Source organism: Oncorhynchus gorbuscha, unplaced genomic scaffold (genome assembly GCF_021184085.1).
Source record: "Oncorhynchus gorbuscha isolate QuinsamMale2020 ecotype Even-year unplaced genomic scaffold, OgorEven_v1.0 Un_scaffold_1583, whole genome shotgun sequence".
Classification (NCBI taxonomy): domain Eukaryota; kingdom Metazoa; phylum Chordata; class Actinopteri; order Salmoniformes; family Salmonidae; genus Oncorhynchus; species Oncorhynchus gorbuscha.
The window spans coordinates 76573-94673 of NW_025746318.1; the positions used below are offsets into that span (position 1 = coordinate 76573).

An 18101-nucleotide genomic window follows, 5' to 3' on the forward strand; every position below is an offset into this window, starting at 1 on the left:
TGTCATGGTAATAAGCGTTCTATTATAAAGGCTGTCATGGTAATAAGCGTTCTATTATAAAGGCTGTCATGGTAACAAGCATTCTATTATAAAGGCTGTCATGGTAACTGCAATATTAGTGTATTGTTTTTTTTACGAGACTTGAGTGTCATTTGCAGTAAAGTTTAGTCAACAAATAACATTGGATTGTTTTCACACACAGGGACTGATCATGTAGATGATATTCTGTTGTTTAATTAGTTAAAACCTGCACTTCCCCCTAGCAGGGATTTATTACATGTTTCAGTGCAACAACAACGTGTCTCCTTTTAGGGCCCTCAGCAGTTCACATCTCTGGACAGTAAAAACAACAGTACCAAGTCAACATATCTAAAAAGCTATCCTGTGTAGCAGCCTATCTATCCTCTAGCCAGGTCCCAGACCTGCTGCTGTTATAACAAGGAGTGGCATGATGGCACCCAGGCTACAGATCTTTCAGTGGATCTCTGTCCTCCCTGTCGATGTACACCAAGCCATGGTCTCCGTAGGCGTCGTAGTTCTCATAGAAGTTGTGTTTGAGCCAGGCAGGCTGGTAGGAGGTGGTGCTGTAGAAGAAGGCCTCCATCATGCTGCCTGGGCTCCTCTCTCTCCCCTCCACCTTCCAGTCCTCCAACTCTATCTGAACGGAGGTGCGTTGGTACATGGTGGGGCAGCCCTCGAAGGCGTCTAGGAAGCTCAGCATGGTGTCATCCACCCTGTACACCTCCCCTTGGATCCTGTGGCCCTCCCCGGGACGGTTCAGCAGGTACGGGATGTTGTACTTCCCAGCGATCACCAGAGGGTATCCATCTACGGTGCGGGCGTGACCACAGAACTCTGCCTTCCCGTTCCCCTGGTCCGGCAGCATCCTGAAGTAGTTGGGCTGACCCTTCTTCAGAGTCCCATAGACAAAGATATAACTCATCTGGACCGGAGGGACGTAGATCTGGAAACAGGACAGAACACTTAGTTGTCTCACAGTTAACTGGACAACCTGCAGTCGATACACCCATTTCTGCACCGGAGGCTGCTGAATGGAGAAGGGGCTCATAGTAATGGCTGGAACGGAGTGGATGGAATGGGAACTAAACACATGAAAACCACGCGATTCGATACCATTCCGTTTCAGCTGTTACTATGAGCCCGTTCTCCCCAGTGAAGGAGCCACCAACCCTCCTGTGATGTGTACCTATTGATTCTTGAAGAATATACTGGAACTTATGAATGTTTCATTTCCCATTCCGTTTCAGCCGTTTCAGTAATGTATGTGTTGGGGAATGGATAGAGAACTGGCTGTATGGAAAGTTACTGAGTCAGACAAGAGGAAGGATAGAGAACTGGCTGTATGGAAAGTTACTGAGTCAGACAAGGGGTGGATAGAGAACTGGCTGTATGGAAAGTTACTGAGTCAGACAAGGGGTGGATAGAGAACTGGCTGTATGGAAAGTTACTGAGTCAGACAAGAGGAAGGATAGAGAACTGGCTGTATGGAAAGTTACTGAGTCAGACAAGGGGTGGATAGAGAACTGGCTGTATGGAAAGTTACTGAGTCAGACAAGGGGTGGATAGAGAACTGGCTGTATGGAAAGTTACTGAGTCAGACAAGGGGTGGATAGAGAACTGGCTGTATGGAAAGTTACTGAGTCAGACAAGAGGAAGGATAGAGAACTGGCTGTATGGAAAGTTACTGAGTCAGACAAGGGGTGGATAGAGAACTGGCTATATGGAAAGTTACTGAGTCAGACAAGGGGTGGATAGACCCTCTCTCACACAGAGGGGCCCACCACAACAACCCTCCTACTACAGTCCTCTCTCACACAGAGGGGCCCACCCCAACGATCCCCCTACCACAGTCCTATCTCACACAGAGGGGCCCACCCCAACGATCCCCCTACCACAGTCCTATCTCACACAGAGGGGCCCACCCCAACGATCCCCCTACCACAGTCCTATCTCACACAGAGGGGCCCACCCCAACGACCCTCCTACTACAGTCCTATCTCACACAGAGGGGCCCACAAAGGTTCCAGCATCAGACAGGGTCGTGACTTATAAAACCTTTTTTTTACCAAGGCAAGTCAGTTAAGAACAAATTCTTATTTTCAATGACGGCCTACAATTCAGTTCCTCCCTCGCAACAGAGATGCATTGTGTTAGGAGTTGACCCGTAGGACAGAGATGCATTGTGTTAGGAGTTGACCCGTAGGACAGAGATGCATTGTGTTAGGAGTTGACCCGTAGGACAGAGATGCATTGTGTTAGGAGTTGACCCGTAGGACAGAGATGCATTGTGTTAGGAGTTGACCCTGATAACTAGCATAACTATGCATTGTGTTAGGATAACTTGACTGCTTTCAGTTACTGACAGAGCTGCATTGTTACTGATAACTAGCTGCTTTCAGTTACTGATAACAGCTGATTTCAGTTACTGATAACTAGCTGCTTTCAGTTACTGATAACTAGCTGATTTCAGTTACTGATAACTAGCTGATAACTAGCTGATAACTAGCTGCTTTCAGTTGCTGATAACTGATAACTAGCTGCTTTCAGTTGCTGATAACTAGCTGATAACTAGCTGCTTTCAGTTGCTGATAACTGATAACTAGCTGCTTTCAGTTGCTGATAACTAGTTACTGATAACTAGCTGCTTTCAGTTACTGATAACTAGCTGCTTTCAGTTGCTGATAACTAGCTGCTAGCTTTTCAGTTGCTGATAACTGATAACTAGCTGCTTTCAGTTGCTGATAACTAGCTGATTGCTGAAACTAGCTGCTTTCAGTTGCTGATAACTAGCTGCTTTCTGATAACTAGCTGATAACTAGCTGCTTTCAGTTGCTGATAACTAGCTGATAACTAGCTGCTTTCAGTTGCTGATAACTAGCTGCTTTCAGTTGCTGATAACTAGCTGATAACTAGCTGCTTTCAGTTGCTGATAACTAGCTGATAACTAGCTGCTTTCAGTTGCTGATAACTAGCTGATAACTAGCTGCTTTCAGTTGCTGATAACTAGCTGATAACTAGCTGCTTTCAGTTGCTGATAACTATAACTAGCTGCTTTCAGTTGCTGATAACTAGCTGCTTTCAGTTGCTGATAACTAGCTGATAACTTGCTTTCAGTTGCTGATAACTAGCTGCTTTCAGTTGCTGATAACTAGCTGATAACTAGCTGCTTTCAGTTGCTGATAACTAGCTGATAACTAGCTGCTTTCAGTTGCTGATAACTAGCTGCTTTCAGTTGCTGATAACTAGCTGATAACTAGCTGCTTTCAGTTGCTGATAACTCAGTTGCAGATAACTAGCTGCTTTCAGTTGCTGATAACTAGCTGATAACTAGCTGCTTTCAGTTGCTGATAACTAGCTGATAACTAGCTGCTTTCAGTTGCTGATAACTAGCTGATAACTAGCTGCTTTCAGTTGCTGATAACTAGCTGCTTTCAGTTGCTGATAACTAGCTGCTTTCAGTTGCTGATAACTAGCTGATAACTAGCTGCTTTCAGTTGCTGATAACTAGCTGCTTTCAGTTGCTGATAACTAGCTGATAACTAGCTGCTTTCAGTTGCTGATAACTAGCTGCTTTCATAAACTAGCTGCTTTCAGTTGCTGATAACTAGCTGCTTTCAGTTGCTGATAACTAGCTGATAACTAGCTGCTTTCAGTTGCTGATAACTAGCTGCTTTCAGTTGCTGATAACTAGCTGATAACTAGCTGCTTTCAGTTGCTGATAACTAGCTGCTTTCATTGCTGATAACTAGCTGCTTTCAGTTGCTAACTAGATAAACTAGCTGATAACTAGCTGCTTTCAGTTGCTGATAACTAGCTGCTTTCAGTTGCTGATAACTAGCTGCTTTCAGTTGCTGATAACTAGCTGCTAACTAGCTGCTTTCAGTTGCTGATAACTAGCTGCTTTCAGTTGCTGATAACTAGCTGCTTGCTTTCAGTTGCTGATAACTAGCTGCTTTCAGTTGCTGATAACTAGCTGCTTTCAGTTGCTAACTAGCTGATAACTAGCTGCTTTCAGTTGCTGATAACTAGCTGATAACTAGCTGCTTTCAGTTGCTGATAACTAGCTGATTTCTTTCAGTTGCTGAGTTGCTGATAACTAGCTGCTAACTAGCTGCTGATAAGTTGCTGATAACTAGCTGCTTTCAGTTGCTGATAACTAGCTGCTTTCAGTTGCTGATAACTAGCTGCTAGCTGCTTTCAGTTGCTGATAACTAGCTGCTTTCAGTTGCTGATAACTAGCTGATAACTAGCTGCTTTCAGTTGCTGATAACTAGCTGATAACTAACTATAACTAGCTGCTTTCAGTTGCTGATAACTAGCTGCTTTCAGTTGCTGATAACTAGCTGATAACTTCAGTTGCTGATAACTAGCTGCTTTCAGTTGCTGATAACTAGCTGATAACTAGCTGCTTTCAGTTGCTGATAACTAGCTGATAACTAGCTGCTTTCAGTTGCTGATAACTAGCTGATAACTAGCTGCTTTCAGTTGCTGATAACTAGCTGATAACTAGCTGCTTTCAGTTGCTGATAACTAGCTGATAAACTAGCTGCTTTCAGTTGCTGATAACTAGCTGATAACTAGCTGCTTTCAGTTGCTGATAACTAGCTGCTTTCAGTTGCTAACTAGCTGCTTTCAGTTGCTGATAACTAGCTGATAATAACTAGCTGCTTTCAGTTGCTGATAACTAGCTGATAACTAGCTGCTTTCAGTTGCTGATAACTAGCTGATAACTAGCTGCTTTCAGTTGCTGATAACTAGCTGCTTTCAGTTGCTGATAACTAGCTGATAACTAGCTGCTTTCAGTTGCTTTCAGTGATAACTAGCTGCTTTCAGTTGCTGATAACTAGCTGATAACTAGCTGCTTTCAGTTGCTGATAACTAGCTGATAACTAGCTGCTTTCAGTTGCTGATAACTAGCTGATAACTAGCTGCTTTTTCAGTTGCTGATAACTAGCTGCTTTCAGTTGCTGATAACTAGCTGCTTTCAGTTGCTGATAACTAGCTGATAACTAGCTGCTTTCAGTTGCTGATAACTAGCTGCTTTCAGTTGCTGCTGATAACTAGCTGCTTTCAGTTGCTGATAACTAGCTGCTTTCAGTTGCTGATAACTAGCTGATAACTAGCTGCTTTCAGTTGCTGATAACTAGCTGCTTTCAGTTGCTGATAACTAGCTGCTTGCTTTCAGTTGCTGATAACTAGCTGCTTTCAGTTGCTGATAACTAGCTGCTAGCTGCTAACTTGCAGTTGCTGATAACTAGCTGCTTTCAGTTGCTGATAACTAGCTGATAACTAGCTGCTTTCAGTTGCTGATAACTAGCTGCTTTCAGTTGCTGATAACTAGCTGCTTTCATATAACTAGCTGCTTTCAGTTGCTGATAACTAGCTGCTTTCAGTTGCTGATAACTAGCTGCTTTCAGTTGCTGATAACTAGCTGATAACTAGCTGCTTTCAGTTTTCAGCTGATAACTAGCTGCTTTCAGTTGCTGATAACTAGCTGCTTGCTTTCAGTTGCTGATAACTAGCTGATAACTAGCTGCTTTCAGTTGCTGATAACTAGCTGCTTTCAGTTGCTGATAACTAGCTGATAACTAGCTGCTTTTCAGTTGCTGATAACTAGCTGCTTTCAGTTGCTGATAACTAGCTGCTTTCAGTTGCTGATAACTAGCTGCTTTCAGTTGCTGATAACTAGCTGATAACTAGCTGCTTTCAGCTGATAACTAGCTGCTTTCAGTTGCTGATAACTAGCTGATAACTAGTAACTAGCTGCTTTCAGTTGCTGATAACTAGCTGATAACTAGCTGCTTTCAGTTGCTGATAACTAGCTGCTTTCAGTTGCTGCTGATAACTAGCTGCTTTCAGTTGCTGATAACTAGCTGATAACTAGCTGCTTTCAGTTGCAGATAACTAGCTGATAACTAGCTGCTTTCAGTTGCTGATAACTAGCTGATAACTAGCTGCTTTCAGTTGCTGATAACTAGCTGCTTTCAGTTGCTGATAACTAGCTGATAACTAGCTGCTTTCAGTTGCTGATAACTAGCTGCTTTCAGTTGCTGATAACTAGCTGATAACTAGCTGCTTTCACTTGCCGATAACTAGCTGCTTTCAGTTGCTGATAACTAGCTGATAACTAGCTGCTTTCAGTTGCAGATAACTAGCTGCTTTCAGTTGCAGATAACTAGCTGATAACTAGCTGCTTTCAGTTGCAGATAACTAGCTGATAACTAGCTGCTTTCAGTTGCAGATAACTAGCTGATAACTAGCTGCTTTCAGTTGCAGATAACTAGCTGATAACTAGCTGTACTCATGTTGTTGTACAACTTCAGCAACAAAAGAGAGGTCTGAACCAAAGTAGTAAACTAGTTTAGGCGTCTGCAGATTCTCCAAATCCTCTCCTCTGGGAGAGCAACTGGGAGAGCATGTTTTTATTCCAGCCCAGCACTAAGCGTGAATCAACTGTATGTAAAGACTGAAAGTAGCAGAAAGCAGAGATAGTTGATGAGTAATAATGCTTGGCTGGAACGAAAGCACCCAGTCGGTCTCCAGGACTGAGGTTTGGTTTTGAAATGCATCAAAGAAAAGGTCATTTAGCTTGATACAGTAACTACACAAGGCATAACCGAACCTGTATATCGGCAACGTTAGATGATTATATCATGAAACACGATGTTGTTCTGCTCACCAACAGCGACGTGAGTAAAGCAGCTCCTCGAAAGCCTCTCATTACGTCTCGTCGTGGTTTAACGGGCCCGGGTCAAAAGTAGGCTGAGCTGACACCGGGATGAAGAGGGGAGGGGTGGGTTCCGGTAGGGGGGTTCCGGTACAATGTTGTCATTTCCTTCGTTTTGTGGATAGAGTTAAATCGTTTCTAAAGAACAAACTTCACTGAAATTAATCATTCATGTATATGTATGTGTGTTATATTAAACAGAGGGAGTAACATGTTGGCAAGCAATAAGCATGGCTGAATATTATCCTTACAGAAATACGAGTCGATTTATTTATAGACTAATACAAATCAGTAGCGGATTTAAATTCGGGCATCCAATGTGTTGCTTTACCGCCACCTACTAGACTGGAATAAAACTCCCTTATGCTTTACTTGAAAAATAAACATGTACTAAATAAATGCCCTACTATCTAACACTACACACTACACTTTTAAAATGATATCAAATTTAAAAAATAACAACCCCCTATTATACAAATTAAATCAAATCAAATTGATTTATAAAGCCCTTCTTTCATCAGCTGATATCTCAAAGTGCTGTACAGAAACCCAGCCTAAAACCCCAAATAGCAAGCAATACAGGTGTGCTAGCACGGTGGCTAGGAAAAACTCCCTAGAAAGGCCAAAACCTAGGAAGAAACCTAGAGAGGAACCAGGCTATGTGGGGTGGCCAGTCCTCTTCTGGCTGTGCCGGGTGGACATTATAACAGAACATGGCCAAGATGTTCAAATGTTCATAAATGACCAGCATGGTCGAATAATAACAAGGCAGAACAGTTGAAACTGTAGCAGCAGCATGGCCAGGTGGACTGGGGACAGCAAGGAGTCATCATGTCAGGTAGTCCTGGGGCACGGTCCTAGGGCTCAGGTCAGTTGAAACTGGAGCAGCAGCATGGTCAGGTGGACTGGGGACAGCAAGAAGTCATCATGTCAGGTAGTCCTGGGGCATGGTCCTAGGGCTCAGGTCCTCCGAGAGAGAGAAAGGAAGAGAGAAGGAGAGAATTAGAATAAATGTATTTAGTCCTACCTCAGGCCATCATCCTGAAAGGATGGGACACCAACACTTAGCCCAACCTGTAACTCTTCTGGTGTCAAGTCTCCTACACCCAAACACCTCTGCAGCTGCCACCACCACCTCTATTTTCTGAGGCTTCCGTTCCATCCCTGCTGTACAGTTGACAACCGAAACATCACTTTTTGTCCTATTCCTCTGTACTGAGTACATCTCTACTACTCTCACCACTCCTCCACGTTGACCCATCGTCCTCTACTTTCTTCACTGCCTCCGCATATGACAACTTCTGTTCTACTCTGACTCTGGGAACCTCAACCTGCCTCTCTCACACCGGACATTTCTGAACAATGGAAATAAGTCCCAGACTGTATAGTGTATTATCCTCCATGATTTAACAATGGAAATAAGTCCCAGACTGTATTGTGTGTTATCCTCCATGATTTAACAATGGAAATAAGTCCCAGACTGTATATCCTCCATGATTGTGAAATATCCTCCGTGATTTAACAATGGAAATAAGTCCCAGACTGTATTGTGTGTTATCCTCCATGATTTAACAATGGAAATAAGTCCCAGACTGTATTGTGTGTTATCCTCCATGATTTAACAGTGGAAATAAGTCCCAGACTGTATAGTGTGTTATCCTCCATGATTTAACAATGGAAATAAGTCCCAGACTGTATAGTGTGTTATCCTCCATGATTTAACAATGGAAATAAGTCCCAGACTGTATAGTGTGTTATCCTCCATGATTTAACAATGGAAATAAGTCCCAGACTGTATAGTGTGTTATCCTCCATGATTTAACAGTGGAAATAAGTCCCAGACTGTATTGTGTGTTATCCTCCATGATTTAACAATGGAAATAAGTCCCAGACTGTATTGTGTGTTATCCTCCATGATTTAACAGTGGAAATAAGTCCCAGACTGTATATGTGTGTTATCCTCCATGATTTAACAGTGGAAATAAGTCCCAGACTGTATTGTGTCCCAGACTGTTATCCTCCATGATTTAACAATGGAAATAAGTCCCAGACTGTATTGTGTGTTATCCTCCATGATTTAACAGTGGAAATAAGTCCCAGACTGTATTGTCTCTTATCCTCCATGATTTAACAGTGGAAATAAGTCCCAGACTGTATTATCCTCCATGATTTAACAATGGAAATAAGTCCCATTTAATCATGATTTAACAGTGGAAATAAGTCCCAGACTGTATCCTCCATGATTTAACAGTGGAAATAAGTCCCATGTATAGTGTCCCTCCATGATTTTATTCAGGTGCATGTATGGATTTTTCAAGTTTTATGTGTGCTTGTTTTTTTTTAAATGGTCGAATGAATAAACTAAACCAATATAAACTAGTACTGTTTGTTCTTAGAGGAGAAGGAGAGACCTCGTCCTGAACATGCAAGACTTACAGGGGGTGGAGGTAAGACACAGCAAAACACAGGATCCGATCCATTGTCCTGGGTGGTGGGCAAAACACAGGATCCACTCCATTGTCCTGGGTGGTGGGCAAAACACAGGATCCACTCCCTTGTCCTGGGTGGTGGGCAAAACACAGGATCCGATCCATTGTCCTGGGTGGTGGGCAAAACACAGGATCCGATCCATTGTCCTGGGTGGTGGGCAAAACACAGGATCCACTCCATTGTCCTGGGTGGTGGGCAAAACACAGGATCTGATCCATTGTCCTGGGTGGTGGGCAAAACACAGGATCCACTCCATTGTCCTGGGTGGTGGGCAAAACACAGGATCCACTCCATTGTCCTGGGTGGTGGGCAAAACACAGGATCCGATCCATTGTCCTGGGTGGTGGGCAAAACACAGGATCCGCTTCGGGAAAGTCGTATTCCTGGTCGTAATGATGATGAGTTTTGGTTCACCGGCCGGGATTCGATCCATTGTCCTGGGTGGTGGGCAAAACACAGGATCCACTCCATTGTCCTGGGTGGTGGACAAAACACAGGATCCGATCCATTGTCCTGGGTGGTGGGCAAAACACAGGATCCACTCCATTGTCCTGGGTGGTGGACAAAACACAGGTCCGTCCATTGTCCTGGGTTCAAAACACTGGTTCCGTAATGATGGTGAGTTGACGCTGATGTTATATTCAGTAGTTCCTCCCGACTGTATGTAATGAAACCTAAGATTACCTGGGGTACCAATGTAAGAAATAACACATAAAATAACAAAATACTGCATAGTTTCCTAGGAACGTGAAGCGAGGCGGCCATCTCTGTCGGCGCCGGAAGTGGCAATGTGTATGTCTATTGAATACTATTGAGTGCTATTCCCAAGGAAAAACAATACTGCGTGGATGTTTTGGAGTCTGATAACACTGAGGAGGACGTTGGGAAAAAACATCTTGGGAATTGAGTAGACTGACACCCCATTTCATTGATCCCCAATCCTTAGGTAAAGCTGTACAGTGCAATATGAATGTCAATACACACAATAGGCTGACTGGGGAGGTGGTTTCACACAGCCTCTGATAAGAGCTACAAGGCTAATATTTGCATAAACTCTTCACAGTTGTGTTCTGAGGGTGTCACCGAGTAGACACCAATTTGTAATCTTCTGCATCACTTTCAAAGAGGTACTTTTTGTTGTCCAGTTTGTGGGCATACTGCAAATTCCACTGTTTAATCCTTATTGTGGCTAGCTTCACAACAACATGACCCGGACCGTGGAGCCTAACTAGCCAGATGAAGCTGAGGCTGAATTTCCGTCACCCCAGACGGGACTTGCCGCCAGAATATTTCACCTTCTGCATCTACCGTAGTGTTGTTTACTACCTGATGTTGGTGACCTGTTTGTCTGCTGGAATCACTTGTATTGTTGTCCAGAGAAGGCATTTTAGAGTTTATTTTTAGAGATTTCACCTTGTATTTAACCAGAGAAGGCATGGCAACGCACACTGTTGGCTCTAGCTTGCTTCTTTTTGTTGTCCACTGTCTTTCTTGTCGTGCTACTTTTTATTGTTGTCCATTTATTTTTAACCAGGTAAGCTAGTTGAGAACAAGTTCTCATTTGTATTTTGTCCACATTGAGCCCAGAGTTTATTGTAAGATAATCATTGAGCCCAGAGTTGTATTGGAAGATGTGAAAGAAGGCTTGAGCCCAGAGTTGTATTGTTGTCCAGAACATTGAGCCCAGAGTTGTATTGTTGTCCAGAGAAGGCATTGAGCCCAGAGTTGTATTGTTGTCCAGAGAAGGCATTGAGCCCAGAGTTGTATTGTATTGAGCCCAGAGTTGTATTGTTGTCCAGAGAAGGCATTGAGCCCAGAGTTGCCAGAGAAGGCATTGAGCCTTGTATTGTTGTCCAGAGAAGGCATTGAGCCCAGTTGTATTGTTGTCCAGAGAAGGCCCCCAGAGTTGTATTGTTGTCCAGAGAAGGCATTGTTTGTATTGTTGTCCAGAGAAGGCATTGAGCCCAGAGTTGTATTGTTGTCAGAGAAGGCATTGAGCCCAGAGTTGTATTGTTGTCCAGAGAAGGCATTGAGCCCAGAGTTGTATTGTTGTCCAGAGAAGGCATGAGAGAGTTGTAGTTGTCCAGAGAAGGCATTGAGCCCAGAGTTGTATTGTTGTCCAGAGAAGGCATTGAGCCCAGAGTTGTATTGTTGTCCAGAGAAGGCATTGAGCCCAGAGTTGTATTGTTGTCCAGAGAAGGCATTGAGCCCAGAGTTGTATTGTTGTCCAGAGAAGGCATTGAGCCCAGAGTTGTATTGTTGTCCAGAGAAGGCATTGAGCCCAGAGTTGTATTGTTGTCCAGAGAAGGCATTGAGCCCAGAGTTGTATTGTTGTCCAGAGAAGGCATTGAGCCCAGAGTTGTATTGTTGTCCAGAGAAGGCATTGAGCCCAGAGTTGTATTGTTGTCCAGAGAAGGCATTGAGCCCAGAGTTGTATTGTTGTCCAGAGAAGGCATTGAGCCCAGAGTTGTATTGTTGTCCAGAGAAGGCATTGAGCCCAGAGTTGTATTGTTGTCCAGAGAAGGCATTGAGCCCAGAGTTGTATTGTTGTCCAGAGAAGGCATTGAGCCCAGAGTTGTATTGTTGTCCAGAGAAGGCATTGAGCCCAGAGTTGTATTGTTGTCCAGAGAAGGCATTGAGCCCAGAGTTGTATTGTTGTCCAGAGAAGGCATTGCATTGAGCCCAGAGTTGTATTGTTGTCCAGAGAAGGCATTGAGCCCAGAGTTGTATTGTTGTCCAGAGAAGGAGCCCAGAGTTGTATTGCCAGAGAAGGCAGAGCCCAGAGTTGTATTGTTGAGAGAAGGCATATTGTATTGTTGTCCAGAGAAGGCTTTTGTATAACATGGCCCAGAGTTGTAATTTAACACATTTGTCTTTAGAAATGTGTTCATTAGCCCAGAGTTGTATTGTTGTCAGAGAAGGCATTGAGCCCAGTTGTAGCTAGCCCTTTTACTATAGACATGCACATTTGTCTTTAGAAATGTGTTCATTAAACAGTAGCTAGCAAGTTTACTATAGAGCTAGTTGAGCCCAGAGTTGTATTGTTGTCCAGCCATGGTAAAATATATATATGTAACATGTAAAATTGTTGGTTTCATGAGCTAAAATTTAAAAAATCCCAGACATTTTCCGTACGCACAAAATGCTTATTTGCTTCAAATACTGTACATTTGTTGACATCCCTGTTAGTGAGCGTTCCTCCTTTGCCAAGATAATCCACCTGAAAGGTGTGGCATATCAAGAAGCCGATTAAACAGCATGATCATTACACAGGTGCACCTTGTGCTGGGGACCATAAAAGGCCTCTTTAAAATGAGCAGTTCTGTCACACAACACAATGCCACAGATGTCTCAAGTTTTGAGGGAGCGTTGCAATTGGTATGCTGACTGCAGTCCACCAGAGCTGTTGCCAGAGGATTGAATGTTAATTTCTCTACCATAAGCTGCCCCCAACATTGTTTTAGAGAATTTGACAGTACATCCAACCGGCCTCACAACCACAGACCACGTGTAACCAAGCCAGTCCACGACCTCCATATCTGGCTATTTCACCTGCGGATCGTTTGAGAAGAGGTGGGGGGGAGGGGTGCTGGGGAGTATTTCTGTCTGTAATAAAGCCCTTTTGTGGTGAAAAAGTCATTCTGATTGGCTGGGCCTGACTCAGTAGGTGGGCCAAGTGGGTGGGGCCTGTGCCCTTGGCTGAACCCCTGCCCAGTCATATGGAAACCATCGGGCCTAATGAATTTATTTCAATTGACTGATTTCCTGATATGAACTGTAACTCAGTAAAATCATTGAAATTGTTGCATGTTGCATTTATATCTTAGTTCAATATAATATGAAAATCTAATTCAACAATACCAAATACTGATTTCAATTCGACTTCTGCTTTCAAAAGCAGATCAAACAGAACATGTAAAAAGGAACTACAGCCATTGAATTCTGCCATGCAAATATACCTTACAATTCCCCTTCAAGCCAATCAGAGAGGAGTATTCAACAACGCCATGGTATAAATTAATGTAACCTCTTAGTGTTATTGTGTTTCATCCAACCTGGTCTCAGAGCATTTTGTATGATTCTGTACGTAAATCCGGAGACACTCCATTTCGTATGATATGTTACGTTTGGTATGGTTACCTAAGACAGATGGTTATTTCAAGCAAAACAAAATAAAAGGAGGGAGGATGGGTGGTGGATGTATAACACGAACATCTAGCAACCCAAAGGTTGTTTAAATCTCATCAGGGACAACTTCAGCATTTTAGTTCATTAGCAAATGTTCTACTACTTTGCAACTACTTGTTATGTTCCCTAACACTTCACCTAACCCGTTAACTCCTACCCTTAACCCTAACCCCTAGCCTAGCTAAAGTTTTAGCCATCTAGAGCTAATGTTAGCCATAATGCTAATAGCCATCTAGCCACCTAGCTAATGTAGGCCATCTAGCCACCTAGCTAATGTTAGCCATCTAGCCACCTAGCTAATGTTAGCCATCTAGCCACCGAGCTAATGTTAGCCATCTAGCCACCTAGCTAATGTTAGCCATCTAGCCACCTAGCTAATGTTAGCCATCTAGCCACCTAGCTAATGTTAGCCATTAGCCATCTAGCCACTGAGCTAATGTTAGCCATCTAGCCACTAGCCACTGAGCTAATGTTAGCCATCTAGCCACCTAGCTAATGTTAGCCATCTAGCCACCTAGCTAATGTTAGCCATCTAGCCACCTAGCTAATGTTAGCCATCTAGCCACCTAGCTAATGTTAGCCATCTAGCCACCATCTAGAGCTAATGTTAGCCATCTAGCCACCTAGCTAATGTTAGCCATCTAGCCACCTAGCTAATGTTAGCCATCTAGCCACCTAGCTAATGTTAGCCATCTAGCCACCTAGCTAATGTTAGCCATCTAGCCACCGAGCTAATGTTAGCCATCTAGCCACCGAAATTCATAGCCATATTGTAATGTTTGCCATCTAGCCACCTAGCTAATGTTAGCCATAATAAGCCACCTAGCTAATGTTAGCCATCTAGTTATTTTCTAGCCACCTAGCTATCATCTAGCCACCTAAATGTTAGCCATCTAGCCACCGAGCTAATTTAGCCATCTAGCCACCTAAGTTCATAACATCATGTTTTGCAAATTCATAGCATATTGTATGTTTGGAAAATGGGTAACATAAAATACGAATTGTTATTTTTAACATATCATACTAAATGTAGTGTCTCAGATTTATGTAAACATCAGGAGTGTAACAGTAAAGACTTGTGGGGAGAAGAACCCCCTGTTGGGTTAGGAGTTAAAGTCCACAGAACCAACTACCCCTGTTGGGTTAGGAGTTAAAGTCCACAGAACCAACTACCTCTGTTGGGTTAGGAGTTAAAGTCCACAGAACCAACTACCTCTGTTGGGTTAGGAGTTAAAGTCCACAGAACCAAAGTCCACAGAACCAACTACCTCTGTTGGGTTAGGAGTTAAAGTCCACAGAACCAACTACCTCTGTTGCGTTAGGTGTTAAAGTCCACAGAACCAACTACCTCTGTTGGGTTAGGAGTTAAAGTCCACAGAACCAACTACCTCTGTTGGGTTAGGAGTTAAAGTCCACAGAACCAACTACCTCTGTTGGGTTAGGAGTTAAAGTCCACAGAACCAACTACCTCTGTTGGGTTAGGAGTTAAAGTCCACAGAACCAAAGTCCACAGAACCAACTACCTCTGTTGGGTTAGGAGTTAAAGTCCACAGAACCAACTACCTCTGTTGGGTTAGGAGTTAAAGTCCACAGAACCAACTACCTCTGTTGGGTTAGGAGTTAAAGTCCACAGAACCAAAGTCCACAGAACCAACTCAGGAGTTAAAGTCCACAGAATCAACTACCTCTGTTGGGTTAGGAGTTAAAGTCCACAGAACCAACTACTTCTGCATCATCACGACTGTTGATTTATAGGAAGGTGTTGAAGTTCACAGTTAGCCATTGCTATTTAAATGCACCTGAAAAGTACCCAGGGCCTTGCCTTGGCTCCAAGTCAGAGCAGGTCCACCAGAGCCTTGGCCCAGTGAGATACTAGTGCCGGCAGGTGTAGATGGAAACAGAAAACTCAGCCTTCTGGGTAAAACACTGTGTAAATCCTCTTCAGCCTTCTGGGTAAATCCTCTTCAGCCTTCTGGGTAAATCCTCTTCAGCCTTCTGGGTAGAACACTGGGTAAATCTTCTTCAGCCTTCTGGGTAGAACACTGGGTAAATCCTCTTCAGCCTTCTGGGTAAATCCTCTTCAGCCTTCTGGGTAAATCTCTGCATCCTTCTGGGACAACACTTAATCTTCTCCTTTCCCCCTTCTGATGACCAGGTGGCGAATCCATCTAGCATGTCTGGCAGACACTGGGTAAATCAGTGTGGATGACGGATCACCAGCCTTCAAGCTGAACCTCTTCAGCCTTCTGGGTAAGACGGAGCTGCTCTTCAGCTCCTGGGCTTCCAAGGACTGCCTCGCCTCCATGATCTCCAGGCTCTGAAAACACAAGGGCACTGACAACTCCATTGTGTCCTCCTTCCAGGCGTAAGAACCTGGCGTGAATCCTGTTCAACACCCTGTCGTTCTGGGGAACCAACATCAAGGACGGTGGCCCTTCCCTTTTAAGGAATACTAGGTTCATGCTCTTCAACCTCCTGTTTTAGATGCACTATTGAAAACTGTCCCACTGGATGTCCTGCCTCACACAGGAAGCTTAAATGGTAATGTAAATCCTAATCCAGGCACTTGTCAATCCCGTCTGGATTACCTTCTGGGGAAAACACTGGGTAAATTCTCTTCTGCCTTCTGGGCCATTAAACCCTCTTCAGCCTTCTGGGAAATCCTCTTCAGCCTTCTGGTGTTCAACCTTCAGCCTCTCTGGGTAAATCCTCTTCAGCCTTCTGGGTAAAAACACTGGGCCTAAAATCCTCTTCAGCCTTCTGGTGCTTCCTCTTCGGAGCCTTCTGAGGGGAAATCACTCTTCAGCCTCCTGGCTCTTCAGCCTTCTGGACCCAAACAAGGGCAGCCTTCTGGGTAAATCCTCTTCTGGCCTTCTGGCCTCCCTACCACTGAGGAAGTCAGCTCTTCTGGGTAAATCCCTTCAGCCCAGTCAAAACTGTTCTTCTGGGTAGAACCCCTGGCCTTCCCCAAATGGAACCTCTTCACCCTTCTGGGTAAAACACTGGAGTAAATCACCAGCCTTCTGGGTAAACACTTCAGCCTTCTGAAACCCCACCTCTTTAAGGAATACTTTTGGGTAGGATAAGTAAATCCCTTCAGCCTTCTGGGTTTTAGATGCACTATTGTTAAACTGTCCCACTGGATGTCAAAACTGGTAAATGCACTCAATTTGTATCCTTCTGGAAAGAGCTCTTCAAATGACTTAAATGTAAATGTACAATGTAAATCCTCTTCATCCTTCTGGGTAAAACACTGGGTAAATCCTCTTCAGCCTTCTGGGTAGAAGCACTGGGTAAATCCTCTTCAGCCTTCTGGGTAAACACTCTAAATCAGCCTTCTGCCTTCTGCTAGTAAATCCTCTTCAGCCTTCTGGGTAAAACACTGGGTAAATCCTCTTCAGCCTTCTGGGTAAACCCTCTTCAGCCTTCTGGGTAAAACACTGGGTAAATCCTATTCAGCCTTCTGGGTAGAACACTGGGTAAATCCTCTTCAGCCTCCTGGGTAGAACACTGGGTAAATCCTCTTCAGCCTTCTGGGTAAACCACTGGGTAAATCCTCTTCAGCCTTCTGCGTAAATCCTCTTCAGCCTTCTGGGTAAAACACTGGGTAAATCCTCTTCAGCCTTCTGGGTAAATCCTCTTCAGCCTTCTGGGTAAATCCTCTTCAGCCTTCTGGGTAGAACACTGGGTAAATCCTCTTCAGCCTCCTGGGTAGAACACTGGGTAAATCCTCTTCAGCCTTCTGGGTAAACTATACACTGGGTAAATCCTCTTCAGCCTTCTGCTAGTAAATCCTCTTCAGCCTTCTGGGTAGAACACTGGGTAAATCCTCTTCAGCCTTCTGGGTAAATCACTGGGATAAATCCTCTTCAGCCTTCTGGGTAAATCCTCTTCAGCCTTCTGGGCCTTCTGTAGAACACTGGGTAAATCCTCTTCAGCCTTCTGGGTAAATCCTCTTTGGAAATGGGACACAAGGAACCTTTATTAATCTCATCCCCCATGACTCTCTGGTGAACAAGATGTTTAAAAGTAAAATCATTTTGGAATAGATATTGCAAGGACCAATATATATATTCCACAAGTTAGCAGACACTCTTATCCAGATCAATTAGGGCTAAGTGCCTTGCCCAAGGGCACATTGACAGATTCGAACCAACAACCTTTCTGTTACTGGCACAATGCTCTTAACTGCAAGGCTACTTGCCACCCTATATAAAAACAATAGCTGAAGAAATCCACATATACTCTCTGTTGACACGCAGAGGTCACACACAGAGGTACAGTGTGTTAAAGCCAGGACACTACCGACCACTGCTAGTAGATGGCACTATACATCTATATATATATATATATATACCTACATATCTGTTGATACCAGGACACTACCTACCACTGCTAGTAGATGGCACTATACATCTATATATATACCTACATATCTGTTGATACCAGGACACTACCTACCACTGCTAGTAGATGGCACTATACATCTATATATATACATCTATATATATACCTACATATCTGTTGATACCAGGACACTACCTACCACTGCTAGTAGATGGCACTATACATCTATATATATATATATACCTACATATCTGTTGATACCAGGACACTACCTACCACTGCTAGTAGATGGCACTATACATCTATATATATACATCTATATATATAC

The 18101-nt window shown here is 43.7% G+C and overlaps 1 protein-coding gene across 2 annotated transcripts; it reads right to left on the reverse strand.

The window, feature by feature from the left end:
- Positions 1 to 214: 214 nt before the first annotated feature.
- Positions 215 to 6819, reverse strand: LOC124023314 (gamma-glutamylaminecyclotransferase-like). 2 transcript variants are annotated; one of them, XM_046337829.1, is made up of 2 exons: positions 6701 to 6819; positions 215 to 964 (listed from the first exon to the last, which is right to left on the reverse strand). In XM_046337829.1, exons 1-2 carry the CDS (start codon positions 6740 to 6742, stop codon positions 464 to 466), a joined length of 543 nt encoding a protein of 180 aa, XP_046193785.1. In that variant the 5' UTR covers positions 6743 to 6819; the 3' UTR covers positions 215 to 463. The 2 variants fall into 2 exon arrangements, with proteins under 2 accessions (XP_046193785.1, XP_046193786.1); XM_046337830.1 differs by having other exon boundaries at positions 6644 to 6782.
- Positions 6820 to 18101: the final 11282 nt, after the last annotated feature.

What these genes read in the sequence shown, in the direction of transcription:
- LOC124023314 (XM_046337829.1), bottom strand. Translation starts at nt 6,742, where the DNA reads ATGAGAGGCTTTCGAGGAGCTGCTTTACTCACGTCGCTGTTG. An exon ending in CTTTACTCACGTCGCTGTTG is followed by an intron (nt 965 to 6,700) that starts GTGAGCAGAACA and finishes TCCTGTTTCCAG; the next exon opens with ATCTACGTCCCTCCGGTCCA.